Consider the following 26,964-nt stretch of genomic DNA (forward strand, 5'->3'; position numbering starts at 1 on the left):
TCAGACCTGAGTTAGTAACCAGCCTATCTTTGGTAGAGCGCGCGACTCCCTCCGACAGTCCAAAAGGTTTAGATTTTTTTTTCATAACAATAACGCAGACTCCCTTCGACATGCAAAGTAATATTATAAAGTAACAGGTTACTTTTGTTAAATGTACCTAGTAATATGTAATATATTAGTTTCCAGGTAACTAACCCCAACACTGATTGTCAGTATGGGAGAGCCTAATATGTTGCTATTTGTTGCTTACTGAATACTTTTCTGCTAAACACTATGTACTAAATAGTATGTTGTACGATTAGTGAACGGCTGCATACATTTCTACTAAATAGTATGTTGTGTGGTTAGTACACAGTGTGGCTTTTTGGTTAGTAGTAGGCAAGACAGATTTCAGACAGACAGTGATGAGAAGAGACCGAGAGATAAAGGGAGAACAAGAAGGAGAGCGTGGGTAAATGGAAGGAAAGGAGAGAGTATGCAGGGCAGGCTGTACTGAAGTAGCCAGACAGGGTCTTTCTCGGCTGGTTGTACATCAGACTCTCTCTCTCGGCTGGTTGTACATCAGACTCTCTCTCTCTCTCTCTCTCTCTGGCGGCTGGTTGTACATCAGACTCTCTCTCTCTGGCGGCTGGTTGTACATCAAACTCTGCTCTGGAATTCAGGAATCCAACATTCCAATTCCCCACATAATGACCCCTTTCCCCGCCTCCTTCTCCTCCCTCACTGGCTAAAGGACGGGCACTTATGCATGGTCAGGCCAATCAAAACCTCCCATGGTCTCTCGTGTGGAATCGGTGCCAGTCTCCAATAGAAGTAGATCAATATATAAGAGAGGGAAAGAAGACAGCTTCCTCAGGCCGTGTGTGTGTGTGTGTGTGTGTGTGTTTACGTGAGTGTGTCCGCAAAGAAGGCCTGGAGACTCAGGGAACCAAACATCAGGATGGTTCATTCTGTAGGCACAACCATCACGGAATCTGTTAAGGGCTGTGGGTGGGTGGGTGGGTGGTATAGGGCAAGAGTCTCTAGTTGGTAAACTGCATGTAGTCTTAATGCATGGTGACTGTTGATTGAATGGGATGACGGAAGAGTGGAGGGAGACTTTGGAATATGAAGGCAAAGGAAAAGTGTCTCCTCTCTTGTCCTCTCTCTCCTCTCCTGTCCTCTCCCCTGTCCTCTCTCTCCTCTCCTGTCCCCTCTCCTGTCCTCTCACCCTCATCTCTCCTCTACTGTCCCCTCTCCATCTCTCCTCTACTGTCCTCTCCATCTCATCTCTCCTCTACTGATAGTTGTAGTCAGTGTGTGCTGCTCTTACTGTGGTTGTGTCCACCTGGTCCTCTGAGAGATGGAGAACTCAACCTCTCTGAATAGATATATTATAATCTTAGTGACGGAACGTACTCTGAAACCCCAGTTGTATTTTTCAGTCAGATTCGTGAAACAGTGGTAATACTTCAATCGTATTTTTTATTAAATTCTCACATGAACATACAGCTTAATTTTTTTCTTTGCACCTTAAAAAGTTACTGTCAGGAAGTGTGTAGTTGCCCAACCTGTTGACTGTCAGGAAGTGTGTAGTTGCCCAACCTGTTGACTGTCAGGAAGTGTGTAGTTGCCCAACCTGTTGACTGTCAGGAAGTGTGTAGTTACCCTACCTGTTGACTGTCAGGAAGTGTGTAGTTACCCTACCTGTTGACTGTCAGGAAGTGTGTAGTTACCCTACCTGTTGACTGTCAGGAAGTGTGTAGTTGCCCAACCTGTTGACTGTCAGAAATTGTGTAGTTGCCCTACCTGTTGACTGTCAGAAATTGTGTAGTTGCCCTACCTGTTGACTGTCAGAAATTGTGTAGTTGCCCTACCTGTTGACTGTCAGGAAGTGTGTAGTTGCCCAACCTGTTGACTGTCAGGAAGTGTGTGTAGTTGCCCAACCTGTTCACTGTCAGGAAGTGTGTTGCTGTCTCTCTAACATTGTGATAATGTGTTGTTGTCCAGGAGTTTGTTGTCTCTCTAACGTTGTGATAATGTGTTGTTGTCCAGGAGTTTGCTGTCTCTAACGTTGTGTTAATGTGTTGTTGTCCAGGAGTTTGCTGTCTCTAACGTTGTGTTAATGTGTTGTTGTTGTCCAGGAGTTTGCTGTCTCTAACGTTGTGTTAATGTGGTGTTGTCCAGGAGTTTGCTGTCTCTAACGTTGTGTTAATGTGTTGTTGTTGTCCAGGAGTTTGCTGTCTCTAATGTTGTGTTAATGTGTTGTTGTTGTTTAACAGGAGTTTGCTGCGCTGACCAAGGAGGTGAATGTGTGTCGAGAGCATTTGATGGAGAGGGAGGAGGAGATCGCTGAGCTCAAGGCTGAGAGGAACAACACGCGGGTCAGTCTCACACACACACAGTCCCCTTCCAGTCCCTAGCATAGTCCATTAACAGTGTCAGACTCCCACTGGTTTGACCTGTGAGTATTCGTTGTGTTTGTTTTAGTAGTGTGTGTGTGTGTGTATTTACGAGTGTTTTTAAGAGAGGGCTTGATCTTTGTTCTGAGGATTAGGTCACCCCTAATGAGTGGTTGACAGAGCACCCGCCCTCCCAGGTCACAGCACAGACAGCCATAGGATAATTCCCCTGTCTGTCACTTCTCTGCTCAGGCCTAGTGGCAGATGTGCGGCTCTAACTGGTTAATCCACCTGCCAGTCCAGTTGCAATGAGCAGAGTCTGGGTCAGTCTAATTAGGAACGATGGACACTGACTGGGGAGAGGAGGGAGGGGGAGGAATTAGAGAGGGGAGGGAGGAGGAATTGAAAGAGGGGGAGGGAAGGTGGGGGGAGGAGGAGGAGAGGGGATGGAGGGTAGATTATGGGAGGATGGAGGGTAGAATATGGGAGGAAGGGGAGAGGGAGGATGGAGGGTAGAATATGGGAGGAAGGGGAGTGGGAGGAAGGAGGGTAGAATATGGGAGGAAGGAGGGTAGAATATGGGAGGAAGGAGGGTAGAATATGAGGGGAAGGAGGGTAGAATATGGGAGGATGGAGGGTAGAATATGGGAGGAAGGGGAGAGGGAGGATGGAGGGTAGAATATGGGAGGAAGGGGAGTGGGAGGATGGAGGGTAGAATTTGGGAGGAAGGGGAGAGGGAGGATGGAGGGTAGAATATGGAGGAAGGAGGGTAGAATATGGGAGGAAGGGGAGAGGGAGGATGGAGGGTAGAATATGGGAGGAAGGGGGTAGAGGGGGGGGATATGAAGGGGGAAGGGGAGATTAAGGGATGAGTCTGGGCTTTGTCAGCCTGCAGCTGTGATGGGACCCCCCTGAGCTGCTCAACCACATGGGATTGAGCACAACACACACTCGTGTGTAAACATGTCTGTACTATTTCCCAATCCTGTGTGTGTGTGTGTGTGTGTGTGTGTGTGTGTGTGTGTAACATGATGAGTAACATCTGATGTGTATTCTGTGATGACCATAGCTTCTCCTGGAACGCGTGTGTGTGTGTAACATGATGAGTAACATCTGATGTGTGTTCTGTGATGACCGTAGCATCTCCTGGAACGTGTGTGTGTGTAACATGATGAGTAACATCTGATGTGTGTTCTGTGATGACACTAGCTTCTCCTGGAACGTGTGTGTGTGTGTGTGTGTAACATGATGAGTAACATCTGATGTGTGTTCTGTGATGACACTAGCTTCTCCTGGAACGTGTGTGTGTGTGTGTGTAACATGATGAGTAACATCTGATGTGTGTTCTGTGATGACCGTAGCTTCTCCTGGAACGTGTGTGTGTGTGTGTGTGTGTGTGTAACATGATGAGTAACATCTGATGTGTGTTCTGTGATGACCGTAGCTTCTCCTGGAACGTGTGTGTGTGTGTGTGTGTAACATGATGAGTAACATCTGATGTGTATTCTGTGATGACCGTAGCTTCTCCTGGAACGTGTGTGTGTGTGTGTGTGTAACATGATGAGTAACATCTGATGTGTATTCTGTGATGACCGTAGCTTCTCCTGGAGCATCTGGAGTGTCTGGTGTCTCGTCATGAACGCAGTCTGAGGATGACGGTGGTGAAGAGGCAGGCCCAGTCTCCTGCCGGGGTCTCCAGCGAGGTAGAGGTCCTCAAGGCACTCAAGTCCCTGTTCGAACACCACAAAGCCCTGGACGAGAAGGTTGGTAGGGGGGAGGAGATCGTCTGCCTGCTAATCTCTTCTTTTGTAGAGATGTAATGGCAAGTGTGTAAAATGATGGAGACTAATAATTGTCTGTTTTCCAGGTCAGGGAGAGACTGCGTGTGGCTTTAGAAAGATGCAGCCAACTGGAAGAACAGCTCACATCACAACACAAAGAGGTAAGCCTCATCGGACCATCCTATAGTGACCCCGCGGTAACCCTCTAGTAACCCTGTGGTAACCCTCTAGTAACCCTCTAGTAACCCTGTAGTGACCCTATAGTAACCCTGTGGTGACCCTCTAGTAACCCTGTGGTGACCCTGTGGTAACCCTGTCGTAACCCTCTAGTAACCCTGTGGTAACCCTGTGGTTAGTATACAATACAATATATTCCTATGAAATGGGTAAAGCAGTATGTAAACATTATTAACGTGACCAGTGATTCCATGTCTATGAATATTGGGCAGCAGCCTCTAAGGTGCAGTGTTGAGTAACCGAGTGGTAGCCGGCTAGTGATGGCTATTTAACGGTCTGTTGGCCTCCACCCTCTTGAGAGCCCTGCGGTAGCGGGCGGTGATACAGCCCGACAGGGTGCTCTTAATTGTGCATCTGTAAAAGTTTTTGTGAGGGTTTTAGGTGTCAAGACAAATGTCTTCAGCCTCCTGAGGTTGAAGAGGCGCTGTTGCGCGTTCTTCACCACACTGTCTGTGTGGGTGGACCATTTCAGGATGTCAGTGACGAAGTCCGAGGAACTTGACGCTTTTCAACTTCTCCACTGCGGTCCCGAAGATGTGGATAGGGGCGTGCTCCCTATGCTGTTTCCTGAAGTCCACAATCAGCTCCTTAGTTTTGTTGAGGGAGAGGTTACCTGGTACCACACTCCGAGCCCTGACCTCCTCCCTGTCAGCTGTCTCATCGTTGTTGGTAATCAAGCTTACTACTATTGTGTCGTCTGCAAACTTGAGGATTGAGTTGGAGGGATGCTTGGCCACGCAGTTCTGGGAGTACAGGAGGGGGGCTGAGCATGCACCCTTGTGGGGCCCCAGTGTTGAGGTTCAGCGAAGAGGTGTTGTTTCCTATCTTCACCACCTAAGGGCGACCCGTCAGGAAGTCCAGGACCCAGTTGCACAGGGAGGGGTTCAGTCCCAGGACCCTGAGCTTAGTGATGAGCTTGGAGGGTACTATGGTATTGAAGGCTGAGCTATAGTCTATGAACAGCATTCTTACATAAGTATTCCTCTTGTCCAGATAGGATAGGGCAGTGTGCAGTGCGATGGCGATTGCATAGTCTGTGGATCTATTGGGGCGGTATGCAAATTGAAGAGGATCTAGTGTGTCTGGTAAGGTAGAGGTGATGTGATCCTTAACTAGCCCCAAGCCTTAGTTCAGTTACCTTTTGCTTTCTTGGGGTACAGGAACAATTGTGGACATCTTGAAGTAAGTGGGGACAGCAGACTGGGAATGGGAGAGATTTAATATGTCCGTAAACACTCCAGCCAGCTGGTCTGCGCATTCTCTGAGGTCGCGGCTAGGGGGGCCGGCAGCCTTGCGAGGGCTAACAAGCTTAAATGTCTTACTCACTTCGGCCACTGAGAACAAGCCCCTACATTCCTTGGAAGTGGGCTGCGTTGGTGGCACTGTGTTATCCTCAAAGCGGGCTTCGTTGGTGGCACTGTGTTATCCTCAAAGCGGGCTTCGTTGGTGGCACTGTGTTATCCTCAAAGAGGGCCTCGTTGGTGGCACTGTGTTATCCTCAAAGCGGGCTGCGTTGGTGGCACTGTGTTATCCTCAGAGGGCCCCGTTGGTGGCACTGTGTTATCCTCAAAGCGGGCTGCGTTGGTGGCACTGTGTTATCCTCAAAGCGGGCCCTGTTGGTGGCACTGTGTTATCCTCAAAGTGGGCCCCGTTGGTGGCACTGTGTTATCCTCAAAGAGGGCCCCGTTGGTGGCACTGTGTTATCCTCAAAGCGGGCTGCGTTGGTGGCACTGTGTTATCCTCAAAGCGGGCCCTGTTGGTGGCACTGTGTTATCCTCAAAGCAGGCCTCGTTGGTGGCACTGTGTTATCCTCAAAGTGGGCCCCGTAGGTGACACTGTGTTATCCTCAAAGCGGGCCCTGTTGGTGGCACTGTGTTATCCTCAAAGCGGGCCCTGTTGGTGGCACTGTGTTATCCTCAAAGCGGGCCCTGTTGGTGGCACTGTTATCCTCAAAGCGGGCCCTGTTGGTGGCACTGTGTTATCCTCAAAGCAGGCCTCGTTGGTGGCACTGTGTTATCCTCAAAGCGGGCCTCGTTGGTGGCACTGTGTTATCCTCAAAGCGGGCCGCGATGGTGGCACTGTGTTATCCTCAAAGCGGGCCGCGATGGTGGCACTGTGTTATCCTCAAAGTGGGCCCCGTTGGTGACACTGTGTTATCCTCAGAGGGCCGCGATGGTGGCACTGTGTTATCCTCAAAGCGGGTGAAGAAGCTGTTTGTCTTTTCTGGGGAGCGAGACATCGGTGTCTCTGCGACGTGGCTGGTCTTCCCTTTGTATTCAGTTGATTGTCTGTCGACCCTGACACATCCATCTCATGTCTCATCCGTTGAATTGCGATGCCACTTTGTCTCTGTACTGACATTTTGCCTGTTTGTTTGCCTCGTGGAGGGATTCAACCATGTTCCCAGTCAACTTGCCAATGGCGACTCACTCTCGCCCGACAATCAGCAAATCGTATCCATGACAACAGTCCTTACTCGTTTTCCTGGGGGAATAAAAAAACAATCCATCTTGAATGACTATGGACCTTATTTCATCATTCCCATCTGTAATGTTATACTGTCTAGTGATTACACAGTATCTGTGATGTTGTCTAGTGATTACACAGTATCTGGGATGTTGTCTAGTGATTACACAGTATCTGTGATGTTGTCTAGTGATTACACAGTATCTGTGATGTTGTCTAGTGATTACACAGTATCTGTGATGTTGTCTACAGATTACACAGTATCTGTGATGTTGTCTAGTGATTACACAGTATCTGTGATGTTGTCTAGTGATTACACAGTATCTGTAATGTTGTCTAGTGATTACACAGTATCTGTAATGTTGTCTAGTGATTACACAGTATCTGTGATGTTGTCTAGTGATTACACAGTATCTGTGATGTTGTCTAGTGATTACACAGTATCTGTGATGTTGTCTAGTGATTACACAGTATCTGTAATGTTGTCTACAGATTACACAGTATGTGTAATGTTTAGTGATTACACAGTATCTGTGATGTTGTCTAGTGATTACACAGTATCTGTGATGTTGTCTAGTGATTACACAGTATCTGTGATGTTGTCTAGTGATTACACAGTATCTGTGATGTTGTCTAGTGATTACACAGTATCTGTGATGTTGTCTAGTGATTACACAGTATCTGTAATGTTGTCTACAGATTACACAGTATGTGTAATGTTTAGTGATTACACAGTATCTGTGATGTTGTCTACAGATTACACAGTATCTGTGATGTTGTCTAGTGATTACACAGTATCTGTAATGTTCCACTGTACACAGATACAGGTGTTGTAGGGACATGAGTCACACATTGATATGAGACTTATTAACTGAGAGCCCGATACTGGGACTCCAGGAATGGACGTATACACACACAGAATGCACAGCGCTCTCAGGGGAGATGAGTCGTGAATGGGATTAAAATGGACAAAAGGGCTCGAGGATCATGGGAAAGTGGACTAGATTTCTCTCCTGTCCTCTACATCTCTCCTTTGATTCCCTTCGTCTCAGAGAGTAGGGAATTAGCCTAGCAGTAAACACACACACACACACACACACACACACACACACTTCTCCTTGTGTGTGTCAGCCTGCATGAATGTGTGCGAGTTGGGCATTTAACAGACACTATTATCCAAAGGGACTGAATATGTTTTACGTGCTGCTGGTCCCGGGAATCAAACCCACTATCCTGGAGTTGCAAGCTCTACCGTCTGACCTGTGAAAGATGGGGCGAGCGTGTCTGCCTGGCAGTGGAGGGATATATGCGTTTGTGTGGTTGGTTCCTGACCGGGGGCCGGCAGCACTAGAATAGTTGTGGTCAGGCTCACGGCCCAAGCTGGACTCTTCCCTGGTGCTTCAGTCTCATGAGTTCACTCACTGTTTTTAAAATGGTGGCCAGACAACACACACAAGTACACACACACACCAGGGGAGGCTGTTGAGGGGAGGACGGCTCATAATAATGTCTGTAGCGGAGCGAATGGAATGGCATCAAAGTCAAGGAAACCATGGAAACCATGTGTTTGATGTATTTGACACCATTCCACTGATTCCACTCCAGCCATTACCACGAGCCTGTCCTCCCCAAGTAAGGTGCCACCACCATCCTCCTGTGATACCCCCCACAGTTCAGCTGTACGTTTCAGTAGGAATCTTCTCTTGCCTCTAAAGCAATAGAGTGTGTGTGTGTGTGTGTGTGTGTGTGTGTGTGTGTGTGTGTGTGTGTGTGTTTTTACCTTTAATGTCAGAGAGGGTCATCTGTATTTGGGGATTTGACAAAGTGGGATCAATGAATGAGTTAGCCTGCTAACTTTGAGCAGTCCTCCGATCCGACTGTGGAGTCCCTTAGGGGGCTTTTTAACAGTGCTCTGATCAGACTGTGGAGTCCCTTAGGGGGCTTTTTAACAGTGCTCTGATCCGACTGTGGAGTCCCTTAGGGGGCTTTTTAACAGTACTCTGATCACACTGTGGAGTCCCTTATACCCAGACTACACCGCTCGCGTCACGTGCGCGAGTGTTACAAAATAAATGTAGAAATCTATATGATTCAATTATTGGACCCACACTGCTCGCGTGCGCCAATGAGCATCTGCGTTGCCAAGGGGTATAATAGAAGTCAGTTCTATTTGTGACGCAGATCGTGCTGCAAGTCCTGCCTCTCCCGTCTCCTCATTGGTTTATAGAAGCAGGTACCCACATGCCATCTCCTCATTGGTTATACCCACGAGGGTGACTAAAAGACGAACGAGGTCAGTGGCGGTAATGCACCTAATTTATGAAAGATGCCAATCGCAATATAAAGTCCAGAGAAGAAAAGGCCTGGTAGGAGGAGAGATGACTAGAATCGATTTGGTTGACCGTTTTATGTGTGGATTAATTGTCGGAGTAGAGGACCTTGTGCATTTCAGGTAAAATAACAACTCAATATTTGTTCCCAAGACAAATTAACTAGCAACAGCAAGCTAGCTAAATAGGACAAATTAGCTAGCAAGTGCATGCTAAATTGCCATAAATGTTAAATGCTTTTCGACCTGTCCCCAAATTAATGTAATTGGTTCAGAGTTTGTTTTGATATTTTAACCTGCGTGTCATGATTTTCTTTGGTGTAGGGGGACAAAATACATTGATGCACGATGGCGCACGCGATCTGCCGGTTTGCGTTCCGTGTTAGTCGTCTTTTTAACATGAACCTTTAGTTTTTTCTAATCATTAATGATGTGCTGCTGTTAGTGTCTGGGTTCTGTTTTGTTTTTTATTGGGTATTTATTGGTCTTCTATGTATTGGCTGGTCCAATCAAATGTCCCCAATTTTGGGGTATTTAATAAAGTGCTATCTTCTCCTAGATGTCTTACCTGAGAGAGCAGAACATCCAGAAGAGGTCGCTAGGCGACGGAATGGAAGGGCTCAACCACAACTCTGAGAACACTCCAAGCACAAACGGCAAGGTAGGAAACCCTTTTATCCAGAGAGACTTAGTCAGTGCATTTACATACGGAAGATGGAACAACCACAAGCCTCCAAGGCCACGTCCTGCAGCATTTAATATCTACTGTCCTCCTCTCCCAACTAGTCCCTAGTGGTCGTCAGATGGCTCTCTGAGCCAGGAGGAGGACCAGGGGAAGGGTCAGGGGTTATAGGTCATGTCCTAGTTGTTTCTGTCTATATTTAAGGAACCTAAACCCTGTTTTGTCCCTAGTGGTCATCAGATGGCTCTCTGAGCTAGGAGGAGAACCAGGGGAAGGGTCAGGGGTTATAGGTCATGTCCTAGTTGTTTCTGTCTATATTTAAGGAACCTAAAACCTGTCTTGTCCCTAGTGGTCGTCAGATGGCTCTCTGAGCCAGGAGGGGAAGGGGCAGGGGTTATAGGTCATGTCCTAGTTGTTTCTGTCTATATTTAAGAAACCTAAACCCTGTCTTGTCCCTAGCGGTCGTCAGATGGCTCTCTGAGCCAGGAGGAGGACCAGGGGAAGGTGGGGGAGCTGCAGGAGTTGGTGGCGAGACAGACGTCAGACCTGGGGCAGATGATGGAGCGCATGGCGGCCATGACGGGACGCATCAGCGAGCTGGAGGAAGACCTGGACACGGCACGCAAGGACCTCATCAAGAGTGAAGACGTGAACACACGCCTGCAGAGAGACATACGAGAGGTACGTACTGGATGTTACCGTTACTAACACGCCTGCAGAGAGACATACGAGAGGTACAGTGGGGCAAAAAAGTATTTAGTCTTGCCACCAATTGTGCAAGTTCTCCCACTAAAAATATGAGAGAGACCTGTAATTTTCATCATAGGTACACTTCAACTATGACAGACAAAATGAGAAAACAAAATCCAGAAAATCACATGTGTGTGTGCTAAACGTATCCGTCTCTCTCTGTGCCCCGTCTAGTCTATGGCCCAGAAGGAGGACATAGAGGAGCGTATCGTCACCCTGGAGAAGAGGTACTTGGCAGCGCAGCGAGAGGCCACCTCCGTACACGACCTCAACGACAAGCTGGAGAACGAAGTGGCCAACAAGGAGTCCCTGTTCCGACAGGTCAGTACACACACACACACAGAGAGACTATACTAGCCCACCAGTAAGGAAGCCTACAGTATCTCAGGTCTACAGCCCACCAGTAAGGAAGCCTCAGTTGAGTTTTCCCACAGGGGTTTTTCAATTGTGTGTGTGTGTGTGTGTATTTGGGGGGTTAGTGTGATTGTCGGCTCTTTCCGACAGCAGGATGAGCCTGCGGGGTCCTGGACCCCTTCTCGTGCATTCACAGACTGCCCAACGCAGCAGGCACTGAATCAGACGCCTCAGACACATTCACTTCTCTCTCTGTTTTCTCTCTGGTTTGCCTGCTCTTCTCTTGTATGTCCTCTTCCCCTCCCTTCTGTTTTCTTTCTTGCCTCGATCTCTTCTCTCTTTTTCTAATCTCTATTGGGGGTTTCTCTTTTATTCTGGGCCTCCATGCTGCCAGAACTGGGCCAGCACGCTGCTGGAGGGGAGAGGAGGGAGGGAGACGGCTAACAGAGAAAATAGCTAGCCTTGTTATAGCAGGGAGATTACATCCAGATTGGAGTTTATCAAGTCATCCCCCAGGCCAACAAGACGGTACCTAAACACTGTCTAATGTGTTCGATCTACAGACTGAGGAGAGGAACCGTTGTAATGTATTGATTAATATGATTGATTATTGTGTTCGGTCTACAGACTGAGGAGAGGAACAGGCAGCTGCAGGAGCGTTTAGAGCTGGCTGAGCAGAAGCTGCAGCAGACCATCAGGAAGGCGGAGACTCTGCCCGAGGTGGAGGCGGAGCTAGCCCAGAGGGTGGCGGCCCTCACCAAGGTCAGTCCCGCCCCCACACCGTCAAACATCATGCCTCCTGAGAGAGACTCCTCTCCATCCCCCCCCCCCCCCGTGTGTGTTCATGTGTGTGTACGTGCTTCGTTCCTCTAACTTTCCCACATCATTATTCAGGATTCATTCATGATTATCCATCCACGTGGGTAGCATCCACGTTTCTAAATATAGAAATATTTAGTAACATATTCTGGTTCCTATTTACAATAAGAGTGACACAACACGTAGTTCACAATTCAGTTTCTTATTGGGGCAAAAAAACATCATCTGAAACACCACCTTAAACAAACTTAAAATGCATCCAACAAGTTTGTAGTCACCAGCTGGATGTAGTCATTGCGTGCTAGGAATATGGGACCAAATACTAACCTTTTGGATGACTTTAGTACACTAGAAGGGAATTTGTGAAAATATTTATTGAAGAGAAATTAAATATGTTCAAATGGGGAGACTATATACAGAGCATTCGGGAAAGTATTCAGACCCCTTGACCTTTTCCACATTTTATTACATTACAGCTTTATTCTAAAATAGATTTAAATATATATATAATATATATTCGTTTTTTTTTTGCCATTTTTGCAAATGTATATATAAAAAAACTGAAATAACGTATTTACATAAGTATTCAGACCCTTTGCTATGAGACTCGTGATTGAGCTCTGCTGCATCCTGTTTCCATTGATCATCCTGGAGATGTTTCTACAACTTGATTGGAGTTCACCTGTGGTAAATTCAATTGATTGGACATGATTTGGAAAGGCACACACCTGTCTATTTAAGGTCCCACATTTGACAAGACATGTCAGAGCAAAAACCAAGAATTGAGGTGAAAGGAATTGACCGTAGAGCTCCGAGACAGGATTGTGTCGAGGCACAGATCTGGGGAAGGATACCAAAAAACATGTCTCTTTCCTCTCTTCCTTTTAACTCTTTAAGAGGCAGAGAGTTCAGTGTAGAACCTGTCACTGCCACACCTCCCAGCTACCTCCACCTAACCGCCCAGCTACCTCCACCCAGCCACCTCCACCTAACCGCCCAGCCACCTCCACCCAGCCACCTCCACCCAGCCACCTCCACCTAACCGCCCAGCCACCTCCACCCAGCCACCTCCACCCAACCACCTCCACCCAACCGCCCAGCTCTCTAGCTACCTCCAACCACCCAACCAGCCCTCTAGCTACCTCCACCCAGCTACCTCCACCCAACCACCCAGCCCTCTAGCTACCTCCACCCAACCACCCAGCCCTCTAGCTACCTCCACCCAACCACCCAGCCCTCTAGCTACCTCCACCCAACCACCCAGCCCTCTAGCTACCTCCACCCAACCACCCAGCCCTCTAGCTACCTCCACCCAACCACCCAGCCCTCTAGCTACCTCCACCCAGCCCTCTAGCTACCTCCACCCAACCACCCAGCCCTCTAGCTACCTCCACCCAACCACCCAGCCCTCTAGCTACCTCCACCCAACCACCCAGCCCTCTAGCTACCTCCCACATATCATCCTCTAGTCTCTTGTTATTGTCATTAAGTCCTGTAGTAATCTCTGCTGAAGTCCTGTCTGTCCGTCCTGTCGGCCGGTCCGCGGTCTTTAGTCCTGTCGGCCGGTCCGCGGTGTTTAGTCCTGTCGGCCGGTCCGCGGTCTTTAGTCCTGTCGGCCGGTCCGCGGTCTTTAGTCCTGTCGGCCGGTCCGCGGTCTTTAGTCCTGTCGGCCGGTCCGCGGTGTTTAGTCCTGTCGGCCGGTCCGCGGTCTTTAGTCCTGTCGGCCGGTCCGCGGTCTTTAGTCCTGTCGGCCGGTCCGCGGTCTTTAGTCCTGTCGGCCGGTCCGCGGTCTTTAGTCCTGTCGGCCGGTCCGCGGTCTTTAGTCCTGTCGGCCGGTCCGCGGTCTTTAGTCCTGTCGGCCGGTCCGCGGTCTGTCCGCGGTCTTTAGTCCTGTCGGCCGGTCCGCGGTCTTTAGTCCTGTCGGCCGGTCCGCGGTCTTTAGTCCTGTCGGCCGGTCCGCGGTCTTTAGCTGCACTAAAACTCTATTCCCTCTTGTCCTAAAGTACCTCCTGCTCTCTCTCTTGCTCTCATCTCTCACACTGTCGTCTTCTCCTCTCTGTTCCTCGTTTGGTCTGTCCTCAACCTTTACCTCCCCCTCCTCCCCAACCCCCGCCCTAGCCTGACGCCTCGGGCTCTAAGGACGCCAAGACACAGAGGAAGGTAGACTGGCTACAATCACCCCTAAACCTCCCCCTATACCCTCCCTCACACCCCAGCCCCATCTCTTACCCCCACCCAGAGGTCTAACTCTGCCTGCTTAGCTTGGTACTGCTGATCTATGTTTAAAGTCTATTTCTGTGCACAACTCCCCTCCCCCATCCTCTAAAAATTATGATCTAACAAAAACAGGAAGTGCTACTTAATTTATGGGGCTTGGCTGTACTGCCCTGTGTCCCTGTCCCCTGTCTCTGCTGGTGCATGGCTGCTACTGGCTGGCTGTACTGCTCTGTGTCCCTGTCCCCTGTCTCTGCTGGTGCATGGCTGCTACTGGCTGGCTGTACTGCTCTGTGTCCCTGTCCCCTGTCTCTGCTGGTGCATGGCTGCTACTGGCTGGCTGTACTGCTCTGTGTCCCTGTCCCCTGTCTCTGCTGGTGCATGGCTGCTACTGGCTGGCTGTACTGCTCTGTGTCCCTGTCCCCTGTCTCTGCTGGTGCATGGCTGCTACTGGCTGGCTGTACTGCTCTGTGTCCCTGTCCCCTGTCTCTGCTGGTGCATGGCTGCTACTGGCTGGCTGTACTGCTCTGTGTCCCTGTCCCCTGTCTCTGCTGGTGCATGGCTGCTACTGGCTGGCTGTAGTTGGTTGGTGTCTGGTTCTTGGTGCTGGTGTTTGTGGGTAGATGGGCACCTCAACCCCCCCCCATAACCCTAACATGAACCTATATGGTACTAAGCCTCTGACTGGGCCTTTTCAGTTCCATCCTTCTCCAGGATCATTTGTATTGATCTGAAAGAAGCTACACACCTAGCCAGCCCTCTTCAACTTCTCCAGTCCTCTCACACCTAGCCAGCCCTCTTCAACTTCTCCAGTCCTCTCACACCTAGCCAGCCCTCTTCAACTTCTCCAGTCCTCTCACACCTAGCCAGCCCTCTTCAACTTCTCCAGTCCTCTCACACCTAGCCAGCCCTCTTCAACTTCTCCAGTCCTCTCACACCTAGCCAGCCCTCTTCAACTTCTCCAGTCCTCTCACACCTAGCCAGCCCTCTTCAACTTCTCCAGTCCTCTCACACCTAGCCAGCCCTCTTCAACTTCTCCAGTCCTCTCACACCTAGCCAGCCCTCTTCAACTTCTCCAGTCCTCTCACACCTAGCCAGCCCTCTTCAACTTCTCCAGTCCTCTCACACCTAGCCAGCCCTCTTCAACTTCTCCAGTCCTCTCACACCTAGCCAGCCCTCTTCAACTTCTCCAGTCCTCTCACACCTAGCCAGCCCTCTTCAACTTCTCCAGTCCTCTCACACCTAGCCAGCCCTCTTCAACTTCTCCAGTCCTCTCACACCTAGCCAGCCCTCTTCAACTTCTCCAGTCCTCTCACACCTAGCCAGCCCTCTTCAACTTCTCCAGTCCTCTCACACCTAGCCAGCCCTCTTCAACTTCTCCAGTCCTCTCACACCTAGCCAGCCCTCTTCAACTTCTCCAGTCCTCTCACACCTAGCCAGCCCTCTTCAACTTCTCCAGTCCTCTCACACCTAGCCAGCCCTCTTCAACTTCTCCAGTCCTCTCACACCTAGCCAGCCCTCTTCAACTTCTCCAGTCCTCTCACACCTAGCCAGCCCTCTTCAACTTCTCCAGTCCTCTCACACCTAGCCAGCCCTCTCAGATCTGTACATATTCCTAAAGGGTAGAGGTTAGGTGTTTTTTGGTGTTTTGTTTTGCAAGTATGAGGTGTTTGACTCTGTCTGTCCCGCAGGCGGAGGAGCGTCATGGCAACGTGGAGGAGAGGGTGAGGCAGATGGAGGCTCAGCTGGAGGAGAAGAACCAGGAACTGCTCAGGGTAAGACAGATGGGGTCAAAGGTCGTCTGGCTGGCAGTCAGTCTGTCAGTCTGTGTTGTTGGGCAGAAATTGTTTACAGATGTGGTCATTGGACCGTCTTCATTTAGCATTGTACTTTCATTGTAGATAATATATTCATTCTCATTCAAATAAGTCAGTGAAGATTTTTACCTCATACAACCGAAAGATCCATGAATTAACAGAAAATGGAAAGAAAATTAAAATGTGTGTTTGTGAAATGTTTCCTGCCATAAAGGAAGCGGTAGTTTTTCCTGCTCTGCCTCTTCTGATTTAGCGTGTGTGTTTTGTGTTGTGAAGGCGCGCCAGAGGGAGAAGATGAACGAGGAGCACAACAGGCGTCTGTCGGAGACGGTGGACAAACTGCTGTCAGAGTCCAACGAGAGGCTACAGCTTCACCTCAAGGAGAGGATGTCTGCCCTAGAGGACAAGGTGGGTGGGTTAGGCTACAGCTTCACCTCAAGGAGAGGATGTCTGCCCTAGAGGACAAGGTGGGTGGGTTAGGCTACAGCTTCACCTCAAGGAGAGGATGTCTGCCCTAGAGGACAAGGTGGGTGGGTTAGGCTACAGCTTCAAGGAGAGGATGTCTGCCCTAGAGGACAAGGTGGGTGGGTTAGGCTACAGCTTCACCTCAAGGAGAGGATGTCTGCCCTAGAGGACAAGGTGGGTGGGTTAGGCTACAGCTTCAAGGAGAGGATGTCTGCCCTAGAGGACAAGGTGGGTGGGTTAGGTTACATCTTCAAGGAGAGGATGTCTGCCCTAGAGGACAAGGTGGGTGGGTTAGGCTACAGCTTCAAGGAGAGGATGTCTGCCCTAGAGGACAAGGTGGGTGGGTTAGGCTACAGCTTCACCTCAAGGAGAGGATGTCTGCCCTAGAGGACAAGGTGGGTGGGTTAGGTTACAGCTTCAAGGAGAGGATGTCTGCCCTAGAGGACAAGGTGGGTGGGTGGGTTAGGCTACAGCTTCACCTCAAGGAGAGGATGTCTGCCCTAGAGGACAAGGTGGGTGGGTGGGTTAGGCTACAGCTTCACCTCAAGGAGAGGATGTCTGCCCTAGAGGACAAGGTGGGTGGGTTAGGCTACAGCTTCACCTCAAGGAGAGGATGTCTGCCCTAGAGGACAAGGTGGGTGGGTTAGGTTACAGCTTCAAGGAGAGGATGTCTGCCCTAGAGGACAAGGCGGGTGGGTTAGGCTACAGCTTCACCTCAAGGAGAGGATGTCTGCCCTAGAGGACAAGGTGGGTGGGTTAGGCTAAAGCTTCACCTCAAGGAGAGGATGTCTGCCCTAGAGGACAAGGTGGGTGGGTTAGGCTACAGCTTCAAGGAGAGGATGTCTGCCCTAGAGGACAAGGTGGGTGGGTTAGGCTACAGCTTCACCTCAAGGAGAGGATGTCTGCCCTAGAGGACAAGGTGGGTGGGTTAGGCTACAGCTTCACCTCAAGGAGAGGATGTCTGCCCTAGAGGACAAGGTGGGTGGGTTAGGCTACAGCTTCACCTCAAGGAGAGGATGTCTGCCCTAGAGGACAAGGTGGGTGGGTTAGGCTACAGCTTCAAGGAGAGGATGTCTGCCCTAGAGGACAAGGTGGGTGGGTTAGGCTACAGCTTCACCTCAAGGAGAGGATGTCTGCCCTAGAGGACAAGGTGGGTGGGTTAGGCTACAGCTTCAAGGAGAGGATGTCTGCCCTAGAGGACAAGGTGGGTGGGTTAGGTTACATCTTCAAGGAGAGGATGTCTGCCCTAGAGGACAAGGTGGGTGGGTTAGGCTACAGCTTCAAGGAGAGGATGTCTGCCCTAGAGGACAAGGTGGGTGGGTTAGGCTACAGCTTCACCTCAAGGAGAGGATGTCTGCCCTAGAGGACAAGGTGGGTGGGTTAGGTTACAGCTTCAAGGAGAGGATGTCTGCCCTAGAGGACAAGGTGGGTGGGTGGGTTAGGCTACAGCTTCACCTCAAGGAGAGGATGTCTGCCCTAGAGGACAAGGTGGGTGGGTGGGTTAGGCTACAGCTTCACCTCAAGGAGAGGATGTCTGCCCTAGAGGACAAGGTGGGTGGGTTAGGCTACAGCTTCACCTCAAGGAGAGTATGTCTGCCCTAGAGGACAAGGTGGGTGGGTTAGGTTACAGCTTCAAGGAGAGGATGTCTGCCCTAGAGGACAAGGCGGGTGGGTTAGGCTACAGCTTCACCTCAAGGAGAGGATGTCTGCCCTAGAGGACAAGGTGGGTGGGTTAGGCTAAAGCTTCACCTCAAGGAGAGGATGTCTGCCCTAGAGGACAAGGTGGGTGGGTTAGGCTACAGCTTCAAGGAGAGGATGTCTGCCCTAGAGGACAAGGTGGGTGGGTTAGGCTACAGCTTCACCTCAAGGAGAGGATGTCTGCCCTAGAGGACAAGGTGGGTGGGTTAGGCTACAGCTTCAAGGAGAGGATGTCTGCCCTAGAGGACAAGGTGGGTGGGTTAGGCTACAGCTTCAAGGAGAGGATGTCTGCCCTAGAGGACAAGGTGGGTGGGTTAGGTTACAGCTTCAAGGAGAGGATGTCTGCCCTAGAGGACAAGGTGGGTGGGTTAGGTTACAGCTTCAAGGAGAGGATGTCTGCCCTAGAGGACAAGGTGGGTGGGTTAGGTTACAGCTTCAAGGAGAGGATGTCTGCCCTAGAGGACAAGGTGGGTGGGTTAGGCTACAGCTTCAAGGAGAGGATGTCTGCCCTAGAGGACAAGTTGGGTGGGTGGGTTAGGCTACAGCTTCACCTCAAGGAGAGGATGTCTGCCCTAGAGGACAAGGTGGGTGGGTGGGTTAGGCTACAGCTTCACCTCAAGGAGAGGATGTCTGCCCTAGAGGACAAGGTGGGTGGGTTAGGCTACAGCTTCACCTCAAGGAGAGGATGTCTGCCCTAGAGGACAAGGTGGGTGGGTTAGGTTACAGCTTCAAGGAGAGGATGTCTGCCCTAGAGGACAAGGCGGGTGGGTTAGGCTACAGCTTCACCTCAAGGAGAGGATGTCTGCCCTAGAGGACAAGGTGGGTGGGTTAGGCTAAAGCTTCACCTCAAGGAGAGGATGTCTGCCCTAGAGGACAAGGTGGGTGGGTTAGGCTACAGCTTCAAGGAGAGGATGTCTGCCCTAGAGGACAAGGTGGGTGGGTTAGGCTACAGCTTCACCTCAAGGAGAGGATGTCTGCCCTAGAGGACAAGGTGGGTGGGTTAGGCTACAGCTTCAAGGAGAGGATGTCTGCCCTAGAGGACAAGGTGGGTGGGTTAGGCTACAGCTTCAAGGAGAGGATGTCTGCCCTAGAGGACAAGGTGGGTGGGTTAGGTTACAGCTTCAAGGAGAGGATGTCTGCCCTAGAGGACAAGGTGGGTGGGTTAGGTTACAGCTTCAAGGAGAGGATGTCTGCCCTAGAGGACAAGGTGGGTGGGTTAGGTTACAGCTTCAAGGAGAGGATGTCTGCCCTAGAGGACAAGGTGGGTGGGTTAGGCTACAGCTTCAAGGAGAGGATGTCTGCCCTAGAGGACAAGTTGGGTGGGACATGCTAAATGGCATGTCATTATATCTGTACCTCTGTACCTGAACCAATCTGGGACAATGCTGTGGTCATTATCTATAGCTGAGACAGTGCTGTGGTCATTATCTATAGCTGAGACAGTGCTGTGGTCATTATCTATAGCTGAACCAAGCTGAGACAATGCTGTGGTCATTATCTTTTGCTGAGACACTGCCTTGGTCATTATCTTTTGCTGAGACACTGCTGTGGTCATTATCTTTTGCTGAGACGCTGCTGTGGTCATTATCTTTTGCTGGGACGATGCTGTGGTCATTATCTATAGCTGAGACTATGCTGCGGTCATTATCTATAGCTGAGACGATGCTGCGGTCATTATCTATAGCTGAGACAATGCTGTGGTCATTATCTATAGCTGAACCAATCTGGGACAATGCTGTGGTCATTATCTATAGCTGAGACAATGCTGTGGTCATTATCTATAGCTGAACCAATCTGGGACAATGCTGTGGTCATTATCTATAGCTGAGACAATGCTGTGGTCATTATCTATAGCTGAACCAATCTGGGACAATGCTGTGCTGATTCTCCATGTGCTGTCTGTCCTCCACCAGAACGGCCTGATCAGAGATCTGGAGCACAGTAAGAAGCTGGTTGAGGAAACGCACCATGAGAAGGTAAGGACTGTTGACTCCTCTGAACAACTGGAGAGTTGTCATCGCTGTGTTTGGATTCTCATTGCCAATGACACTCCTCATGTCTGTCTTTCTCCCCTCTCTCTCCCTCTCTTCCTACCCCCTCTTCTCCCCCCTCACCTCTCCCTCCCTCTCCACCTCCTTCCCTCCCTATCCCCTCCTTCCTATCCCCTCCTTCCCTCTTTTCCTATCCCCTCCTCTCTCCCTGCTTCCCTCTCTTCCTACCCCCTCCTCTCTCCTTCCTTTCCTCTCTCGCCCCTCTCCCCCTCTTCCTCCCCCCTCCTCTCTCCCTCCCTCTCCCCCTCTTCCTCCCCCCTCCTCTCTCCCTCCCCCTCCCTCTCCCCCTCTTCCTCCCCCCTCCTTCCCTTTCCTCCCCCCTCCTTCCCTTTCCTCCCCCCTCCTTCCCTCTCCTCCCCCCTCCTTCCCTCTCTCCCTCCTTCAGGAGCAGCTATTGATCCAGATTGAGACGATGCGGGCGGAGAACGAGCAAGGCAGGAACAGGAGCAACTCACTGCTGCACCATGGGTAAAATAATCAGCTTTCTCATTGGTCGCCCTGGACTCTGGCCCACACATGATTGGCCAGTGCTCTGGCCTCTCTGTCCACCTTTTTTCTTTGTGATTGATCTTTTTTGTGTGTATGTGTCCTTGCGTTTGTGTGTGATGTATGTGTGCTCTCAGGCGGTCTCACCAAGGCAGCACCCCAGACTTCCGGTACCCGGTGTCGGCCTCCTCCATGATGGACAGCCACTCGGACCACTACGGCAGCGCGCTGGTGCTGAGGCGGCCCAGAAGGGGCGCCTCGCCGCGCTACGGGACGAACCCTCCAAGGTGAACCCCTGAGGCCATGTGTGTCCTAGTGAGGGACAGTTTAAATGGAATATTGACAGCTGGTGTCTGTCTGTCTGGTGGATCTAGATACTGATGTTCTAGATCATTCAGCTCAGATATCTATTGTCTGTGTTGAAGTCATCTCCGGCCCACAAACTGTTGTCTGTCTCCGTCCCTCTAATTTGTTCTGTATCTGATGGTGTTCTCTCTCTCTCTCTCTCTCCTTCCCTCTAGTTTGTTCTGTATCTGATGGTGGTTCTCTCTCTCTCTCTCTCTCCTTCCCTCTAGTTTGTTCTGTATCTGATGGTGTTCTCATCCTCTCTCTCCTCTCCTCTCCCTCTCCTTCCCTCTAGTTTTTCTGTATCTGATGGTGTTCTCTCTCTCTCTCTCTCCTCCTTCCCTCTAGTTTGTTCTGTATCTGATGGTGTTCTCTCTCTCTCTCTCTCTCCCTTCCCTCTAGTTTGGTTCTGTATCTGATGGTGTTCTCTCTCTCTCTCTCTCTCTCCCTTCCCTCTAGTTTGTTCTGTATCTGATGGTGTTCTCTCTCTCTCTCTCTCTCTCTCTCCTTCCTCTAGTTTGTTCTGTATCTGATGGTGTTCTCTCTCTCTCTCTCTCTCTCCTTCCCCTAGTTTGTTCTGTATCTGATGGTGTTCTCTCTCTCTCTCTCTCTCTCTCTCCTTCCCTCTAGTTTGTTCTGTATCTGATGGTGTTCTCTCTCTCTCTCCTTCCCTCTAGTTGTTCTGTATCTGATGGTGTTCTCTCTCTCTCTCTCTCCTTCCCTCTAGTTTGTTCTGTATCTGATGGTGTTCTCTCTCTCTCTCTCTCTCTCCTTCCCTCTAGTTTGTTCTGTATCTGATGGTGTTCTCTCTCTCTCTCTCTCTCCTTCCCTCATTTGTTCTGTATCTGATGGTGTTCTCTCTCTCTCTTCTCTCTCTCTCCTTCCCTCATTTGTTCTGTATCTGATTGTGTTCTCTCTCCTCTCTCTCTCTCTCTCCCTCCTCTCTCTCCTTCTCTCTCTCTCTCTGCTTCCTTTCTGGACATCAGAGACATGTAAGTCAGAGTGAAGACAACCATAATAATGAGAGGTTGATTCGATAGTGTTGGTCTGTAGTCATTGCTGTGGAGTGTTTTACAGAGCATGGCTGAAAGATATCCTGGACTCTCTGATACGGTTAGGCTAACTTTCTCTGTAACCTTTCCTTCTCTCTCTCTCTCCCTTCCTCCCACACCCCCCCCCCCCTCTCTCTCTCTCTCTCTCCCTTCCTCCCACATCCCCCCCTCTCTCTCTCTTTCTCTGTAACCTTTCCTTCTCCCTCCCTCCCTCTCTCTCCCTTCCTCCCCCCCCCCCCCCTCTCTCTCTCTCTTTCTCTGTAACCTTTCCTTCTCCCTCCCTCCCACACCCCCCCCTCTCTCTCTCTTTCTCTGTAACCTTTCCTTCTCCCTCCCTCCGTCTCTCTCTCCCTTCCTCCCACACCCCCCCCCCCTCTCTCTCTTTCTCTGTAACCTTTCCTTCCTCTCCCCCTTCTCTCTTTCTCTCTCTCCCCCCCTTCTCTCCTCAGGTCCAGACTCTGAATGAACAGGAGTGGGAGCGCGTGCAGCAGGCTAATGTTCTGGCCAACGTTGCTCAGGCGTTTGAGTCTGACCTGGAGACGTCAGACCTGGAGGACGATGAGCGCGAGACCATCTTCAGCTCCGTGGACCTGCTGTCCCCTGCCGGCCAGGCAGACGCTCAGACCCTGGCCCTCATGCTGCAGGAGCAGCTGGACGCCATCAACAACGAGATCAGGTACACTCACACACCCCTACTATCAGCATGTTGGATGTATTTCAACATCATTCTGGAGATTCATTCTAGTAATCTGATGAGCAACATTTGACCTTTTTTTATTTAGAGAAAACAAGGAGATGCTGGCACTAACTCCTCGCTCTCCCTCTCCTCGCTCTCCCTCTCCTCGCTCTCCCTCTCCTCGCTCTCCCTCTCCCTCTCCTGGCTCTCCCTCTCCTGGCTCTCCCTCTCCTGGCTCTCCCTCTCCTGGCTCTCCCTCTCCTGGCTCTCCCTCTCCTGGCTCTCCCTCTCCTGGCTCTCCCTCTCCTGGCTCTCCCCCTCCTGGCTCTCCCTCTCCTGGCTCTCCCTCTCCTGGCTCTCCCTCTCCTGGCTCTCCCTCTCCTGGCTCTCCCTCTCCTGGCTCTCCCTCTCCTGGCTCTCCCTCTCCTGGCTCTCCCTCTCCTGGCTCTCCCTCTCCTGGCTCTCCCTCTCCTGGCTCTCCCTCTCCTGGCTCTCCCTCTCCTGGCTCTCCCTCTCCTGGCTCTCCCTCTCCTGGCTCTCCTCTCCTGGCTCTCTCTCTCCTGGCTCTCCCTCTCCTCGCTCTCGCTCTCCCTCTCCTCGCTCTCCCTCTCCTCGCTCTCCCCCGTCTCTCCTCTCGCTCGCTCTCCCCCGTCTCTCCTCTCGCTCGCTCTCCCCCGTCTCTCCTCTCGCTCGCTCTCCCCCGTCTCTCCTCTCCCTTCTCTCTCCTCCCCCCAACCCCCCCTCCAGGATGATTCAGGAGGAGAAGGAGAACACAGCCATGCTGGCAGAGGAGATGGAGAGCCGTGTGGGCAGCGGGGACAGCCTGGGGGCCAGCCGCTTCCGCTCCATGAGCTCCATCCCCCCCTCCTCCATGGGGGGCTCGTCGCCCCCCGGCTCAGGCTCCTCCACCCCGCGACGCATCCCCAACCGCAGCCCCAACAGAGAGGTGGACCGCATGGGAGTCATGACCCTGGTGAGAGAGAGACCTATGCCCTTGTGGAGATCTGAGAGGATTTGATTGGTGGAAGTTCCAACTAGCCTATCAGAGAACAAGTGGAGCTCTCATCATATTACCTACGCTTGTTATATCCTCTGTTCTCCACAAGGGAGTAGGGTGCAGGGCGTAGGGTTTAGAGGGGATTTGAGATTGGGCCCTACACTCCATCCATCATCAGTCTCCTTTTACTCATTCAGCTTCAGTCCATCCATGTTGATCAACCAGCTCCTCTTTCTTCCTCTCTGAAACAAGCAGCCTTTCAATCATCCTCCCCTAGAATGACCTCGCCCTCCCCTAGAATGACCTCGCCCTCCCCTAGAATGACCTCGCCCTCCCCTAGAATGACCTCGCCCTCCCCTAGAATGACCTCGCCTTCCCCTAGAATGACCTCGCCCTCCCCTAGAATGACCTCGCCCTCCCCTAGAATGACCTCGTCTTCCTTCTCTTGTCTATCTCATCTCTGCTCTCTCTCTCTCTCCATTCCTTTAGCTCCACTAACTGTCATGTGTCATTATTGGATCATAATACCATCCCCTGTTCATACTAGTCCACAGGAGATCTGTGTTGTCACATCTGTGTCTGTTAGAATCGAATGTTTTCATCTGTTCAGTGTTTCTGACACGTTCATGGAACTAGCTACTAGTTTAGCCTTTGTATTTGGTAGGTGACGTGTGTGTAATCTGTACCTGTGTTCCCCCAGCACTACCTCTATAACCCCTATGTGATCCAGAGGTCCCTGACCCACCAGCAGACAGTAGCTTACCTGCCCTACCCTGCTGCTAGCATTAGCTTACCTGCCCCCCCTGCCTGTAGCTATGCTCCATGCTACTTCCAGGTATCACCCCCTACCGTCGTCCTCTCTTCCCCAGGCAGGGTTCAGTCAGCCTGGGGTCGCACTCACACACACCGCCCCCTGTCCCACGGTCCATCTGTGGGGCCACACAGTAATCACTAGCTGTTCACTAGCCTCCCATGGGAGGGTTTTGAAGTTGTCCTAGAATGCTGGGCCTCCATTGGACTTCAGAAAAAGATCAGGCAGGTAGCTTAACCAATGAAGATGCAGAACAAATGTAAAAACTCTGTTTGGCTGTTAGCTCATCACACGCCAGACAGAATGTCTGTTGATTTTGATATCAGTTAAAGTAGAGCCTTGTGCTCAATTCAGACTTCATTTCAAACACGACAGAGTTAAATGAGGTCTTTTCCCCTCAGCTTGATTAAGTTCTGCGTTTGAGTTCTGTCCTCCCCCTCACCCCCCCTTTCCTGGTTCTCTTATCTCTTCCTGTGTTCGGAGCAGGACGAGGAGAACCTTCCGTGGAAATATGTGCTGATACTCCATTTGTTTATTTACTCTAGAGATGCCAAGCTGGAGAAAAGGCATGCAAGGGCACATCAACCCTGGCTGCCTCATTCCCCTGTCACATGACACGAGTCCCATATCCCTGGCTGCCTCAATCCCCTGTCACATGACACGAATCCCATATCCCTGGCTGCCTCACTCCCCTGTCACATGACACGAGTCCCATATCCCTTTCTGCCTCAATCCCCTGTCACATGACACGAGTCAAATATTATTACCACAGTCCTAGGTTGTATTCAGTAGGGCACACCGTGGCAAAACATTTCAAAATTGGACACGTTGATGCTGGTTTTCTTCATGTTGTGCCCCCTGAACACTACCCAGGTCCGTTCCTTTAGGTAAACAGTCCTGATCCTTTAGGTAAACAGTCCTGATCCTTTAGGTAAACAGTCCTGATCCTTTAGGTAAACAGTCCTGATCCTTTAGGTAAACAGTCCTGATCCTTTAGGTAAACAGTCCCGATCCTTTAGGTAAACAGTCCCGATCCTTTAGGTAAACAGTCCCGATCCTTTAGGTAAACAGTCCCGATCCTTTAGGTAAACAGTCCCGATCCTTTAGGTAAACAGTCCCGATCCTTTAGGTAAACAGCCCCGATCCTTTAGGTAAACAGCCCCGATCATTAGGTAAACAGTCCCGATCCTTTAGGTAAACAGTCCCGATCCGTTAGGTAAACAGTCCCGATCCTTTAGGTAAACAGTCCCGATCCTTTAGGTAAACAGTCCCGATCCTTTAGGTAAACAGTCCCGATCCTTTAGGTAAACAGTCCCGATCCTTTAGGTAAACAGTCCCGATCCTTTAGGTAAACAGTCCCGATCCTTTAGGTAAACAGTCCCGATCCTTTAGGTAAACAGTCCCGATCCTTTAGGTAAACAGCCCCGATCCTTTAGGTAAACAGCCCCGATCCTTTAGGTAAACAGCCCCGATCCTTTAGGTAAACAGCCCCGATCCTTTAGGTAAACAGTCCCGATCCTTTAGGTAAACAGTCCTGATCCTTTCAGTCTGTTGTGTGTTTCATTTTCTGCATCAACTTAAACCAATTAATACTCAAACGTTTGTTTTTTTAAGAACACCCATGTGTGAGGGCACGGTCGCTGTGTGAGGGCACGGTCGCTGTGTGAGGGCACGGTCGCTGTGTGAGGGCACGGTCGCTGTGTGAGGGCACGGTCGCTGTGTGAGGGCACGGTCGCTGTGTGAGGGCACGGTCGCTGTGTGAGAGCGACCCCATAAAGCAGTAGCTCAGCCATTAGCTACGAGCAGACTGAACCCCTCCCCCTCCCAGAGTGTGTTTTGCAGTGGTTTCACTCTGCTCCCTCCTCTGATCTTTGACCTCAGTGTGATTTCCCCAGATTTCAGACTGTGTATGTTTGAATGTGGACAGACTACAGTAGAGTGATGTAGTAATGTAGGGGTGGGGACAGTAGAGTGATGTAGTAATGTAGGGGGGGGCACAGTAGAGTGATGTAGTAATGTAAGGGGGGGGACAGTAGAGTGATGTAGTAATGTAGGGGGGGGCACAGTAGAGTGATGTAGTAATGTAGGGGGGACACACAGTAGAGTGATGTAGTAATGTAGGGGGGGGCACAGTAGAGTGATGTAGTAATGTAGGGGGGGGACACAGTAGAGTGATGTAGTAATGTAGGGGGGGACACAGTAGAGTGATATAGTAATGTAGAGGGGGGGACACAGAGTGATGTAGTAATGTAGGGGGGGGGGACACAGTAGAGTGATGTAGTAATGTAGGGGGGGGACACAGTAGAGTGATGTAGTAATGTAGGGGGGGACACACAGTAGAGTGATGTAGTAATGTAGGGTGGTGGTAGGGGGACACACAGTAGAGTGATGTAGTAATGTAGGGGGGGGGCACAGTAGAGTGATGTAGTAATGTAGGGGGGGACACACAGTAGAGTGATGTAGTAATGTAGGGGGGGGGACACAGTAGAGTGATGTAGTAATAGAGGGGGGACACAGTAGAGTGATGTAGTAATGTAGGGGGGGACACACAGT

The 26,964-nt window shown here is 50.7% G+C and overlaps 1 protein-coding gene across 1 annotated transcript in view; it reads left to right on the plus strand.

Annotated features, from left to right (window-relative positions):
* LOC109886628 (liprin-alpha-1-like) overlaps positions 1-26,964 on the plus strand; it is a 76,907-nt gene that overhangs the window by 25,893 nt on the left and 24,050 nt on the right. Inside the window, 15 exon segments of the mRNA XM_031812978.1 lie at positions 2,262-2,363; positions 3,980-4,144; positions 4,249-4,323; positions 9,754-9,855; positions 10,336-10,557; positions 10,801-10,947; positions 11,608-11,742; positions 15,705-15,788; positions 16,107-16,238; positions 19,907-19,969; positions 20,430-20,512; positions 20,668-20,774; positions 20,777-20,817; positions 22,377-22,603; positions 23,351-23,576. Of these exon segments, the coding sequence (XP_031668838.1) occupies positions 2,262-2,363; positions 3,980-4,144; positions 4,249-4,323; positions 9,754-9,855; positions 10,336-10,557; positions 10,801-10,947; positions 11,608-11,742; positions 15,705-15,788; positions 16,107-16,238; positions 19,907-19,969; positions 20,430-20,512; positions 20,668-20,774; positions 20,777-20,817; positions 22,377-22,603; positions 23,351-23,576 (1,911 nt within the window).

This window comes from Oncorhynchus kisutch, unplaced genomic scaffold (assembly GCF_002021735.2).
Source record: "Oncorhynchus kisutch isolate 150728-3 unplaced genomic scaffold, Okis_V2 Okis03b-Okis08b_hom, whole genome shotgun sequence".
NCBI lineage: Eukaryota > Metazoa > Chordata > Actinopteri > Salmoniformes > Salmonidae > Oncorhynchus > Oncorhynchus kisutch.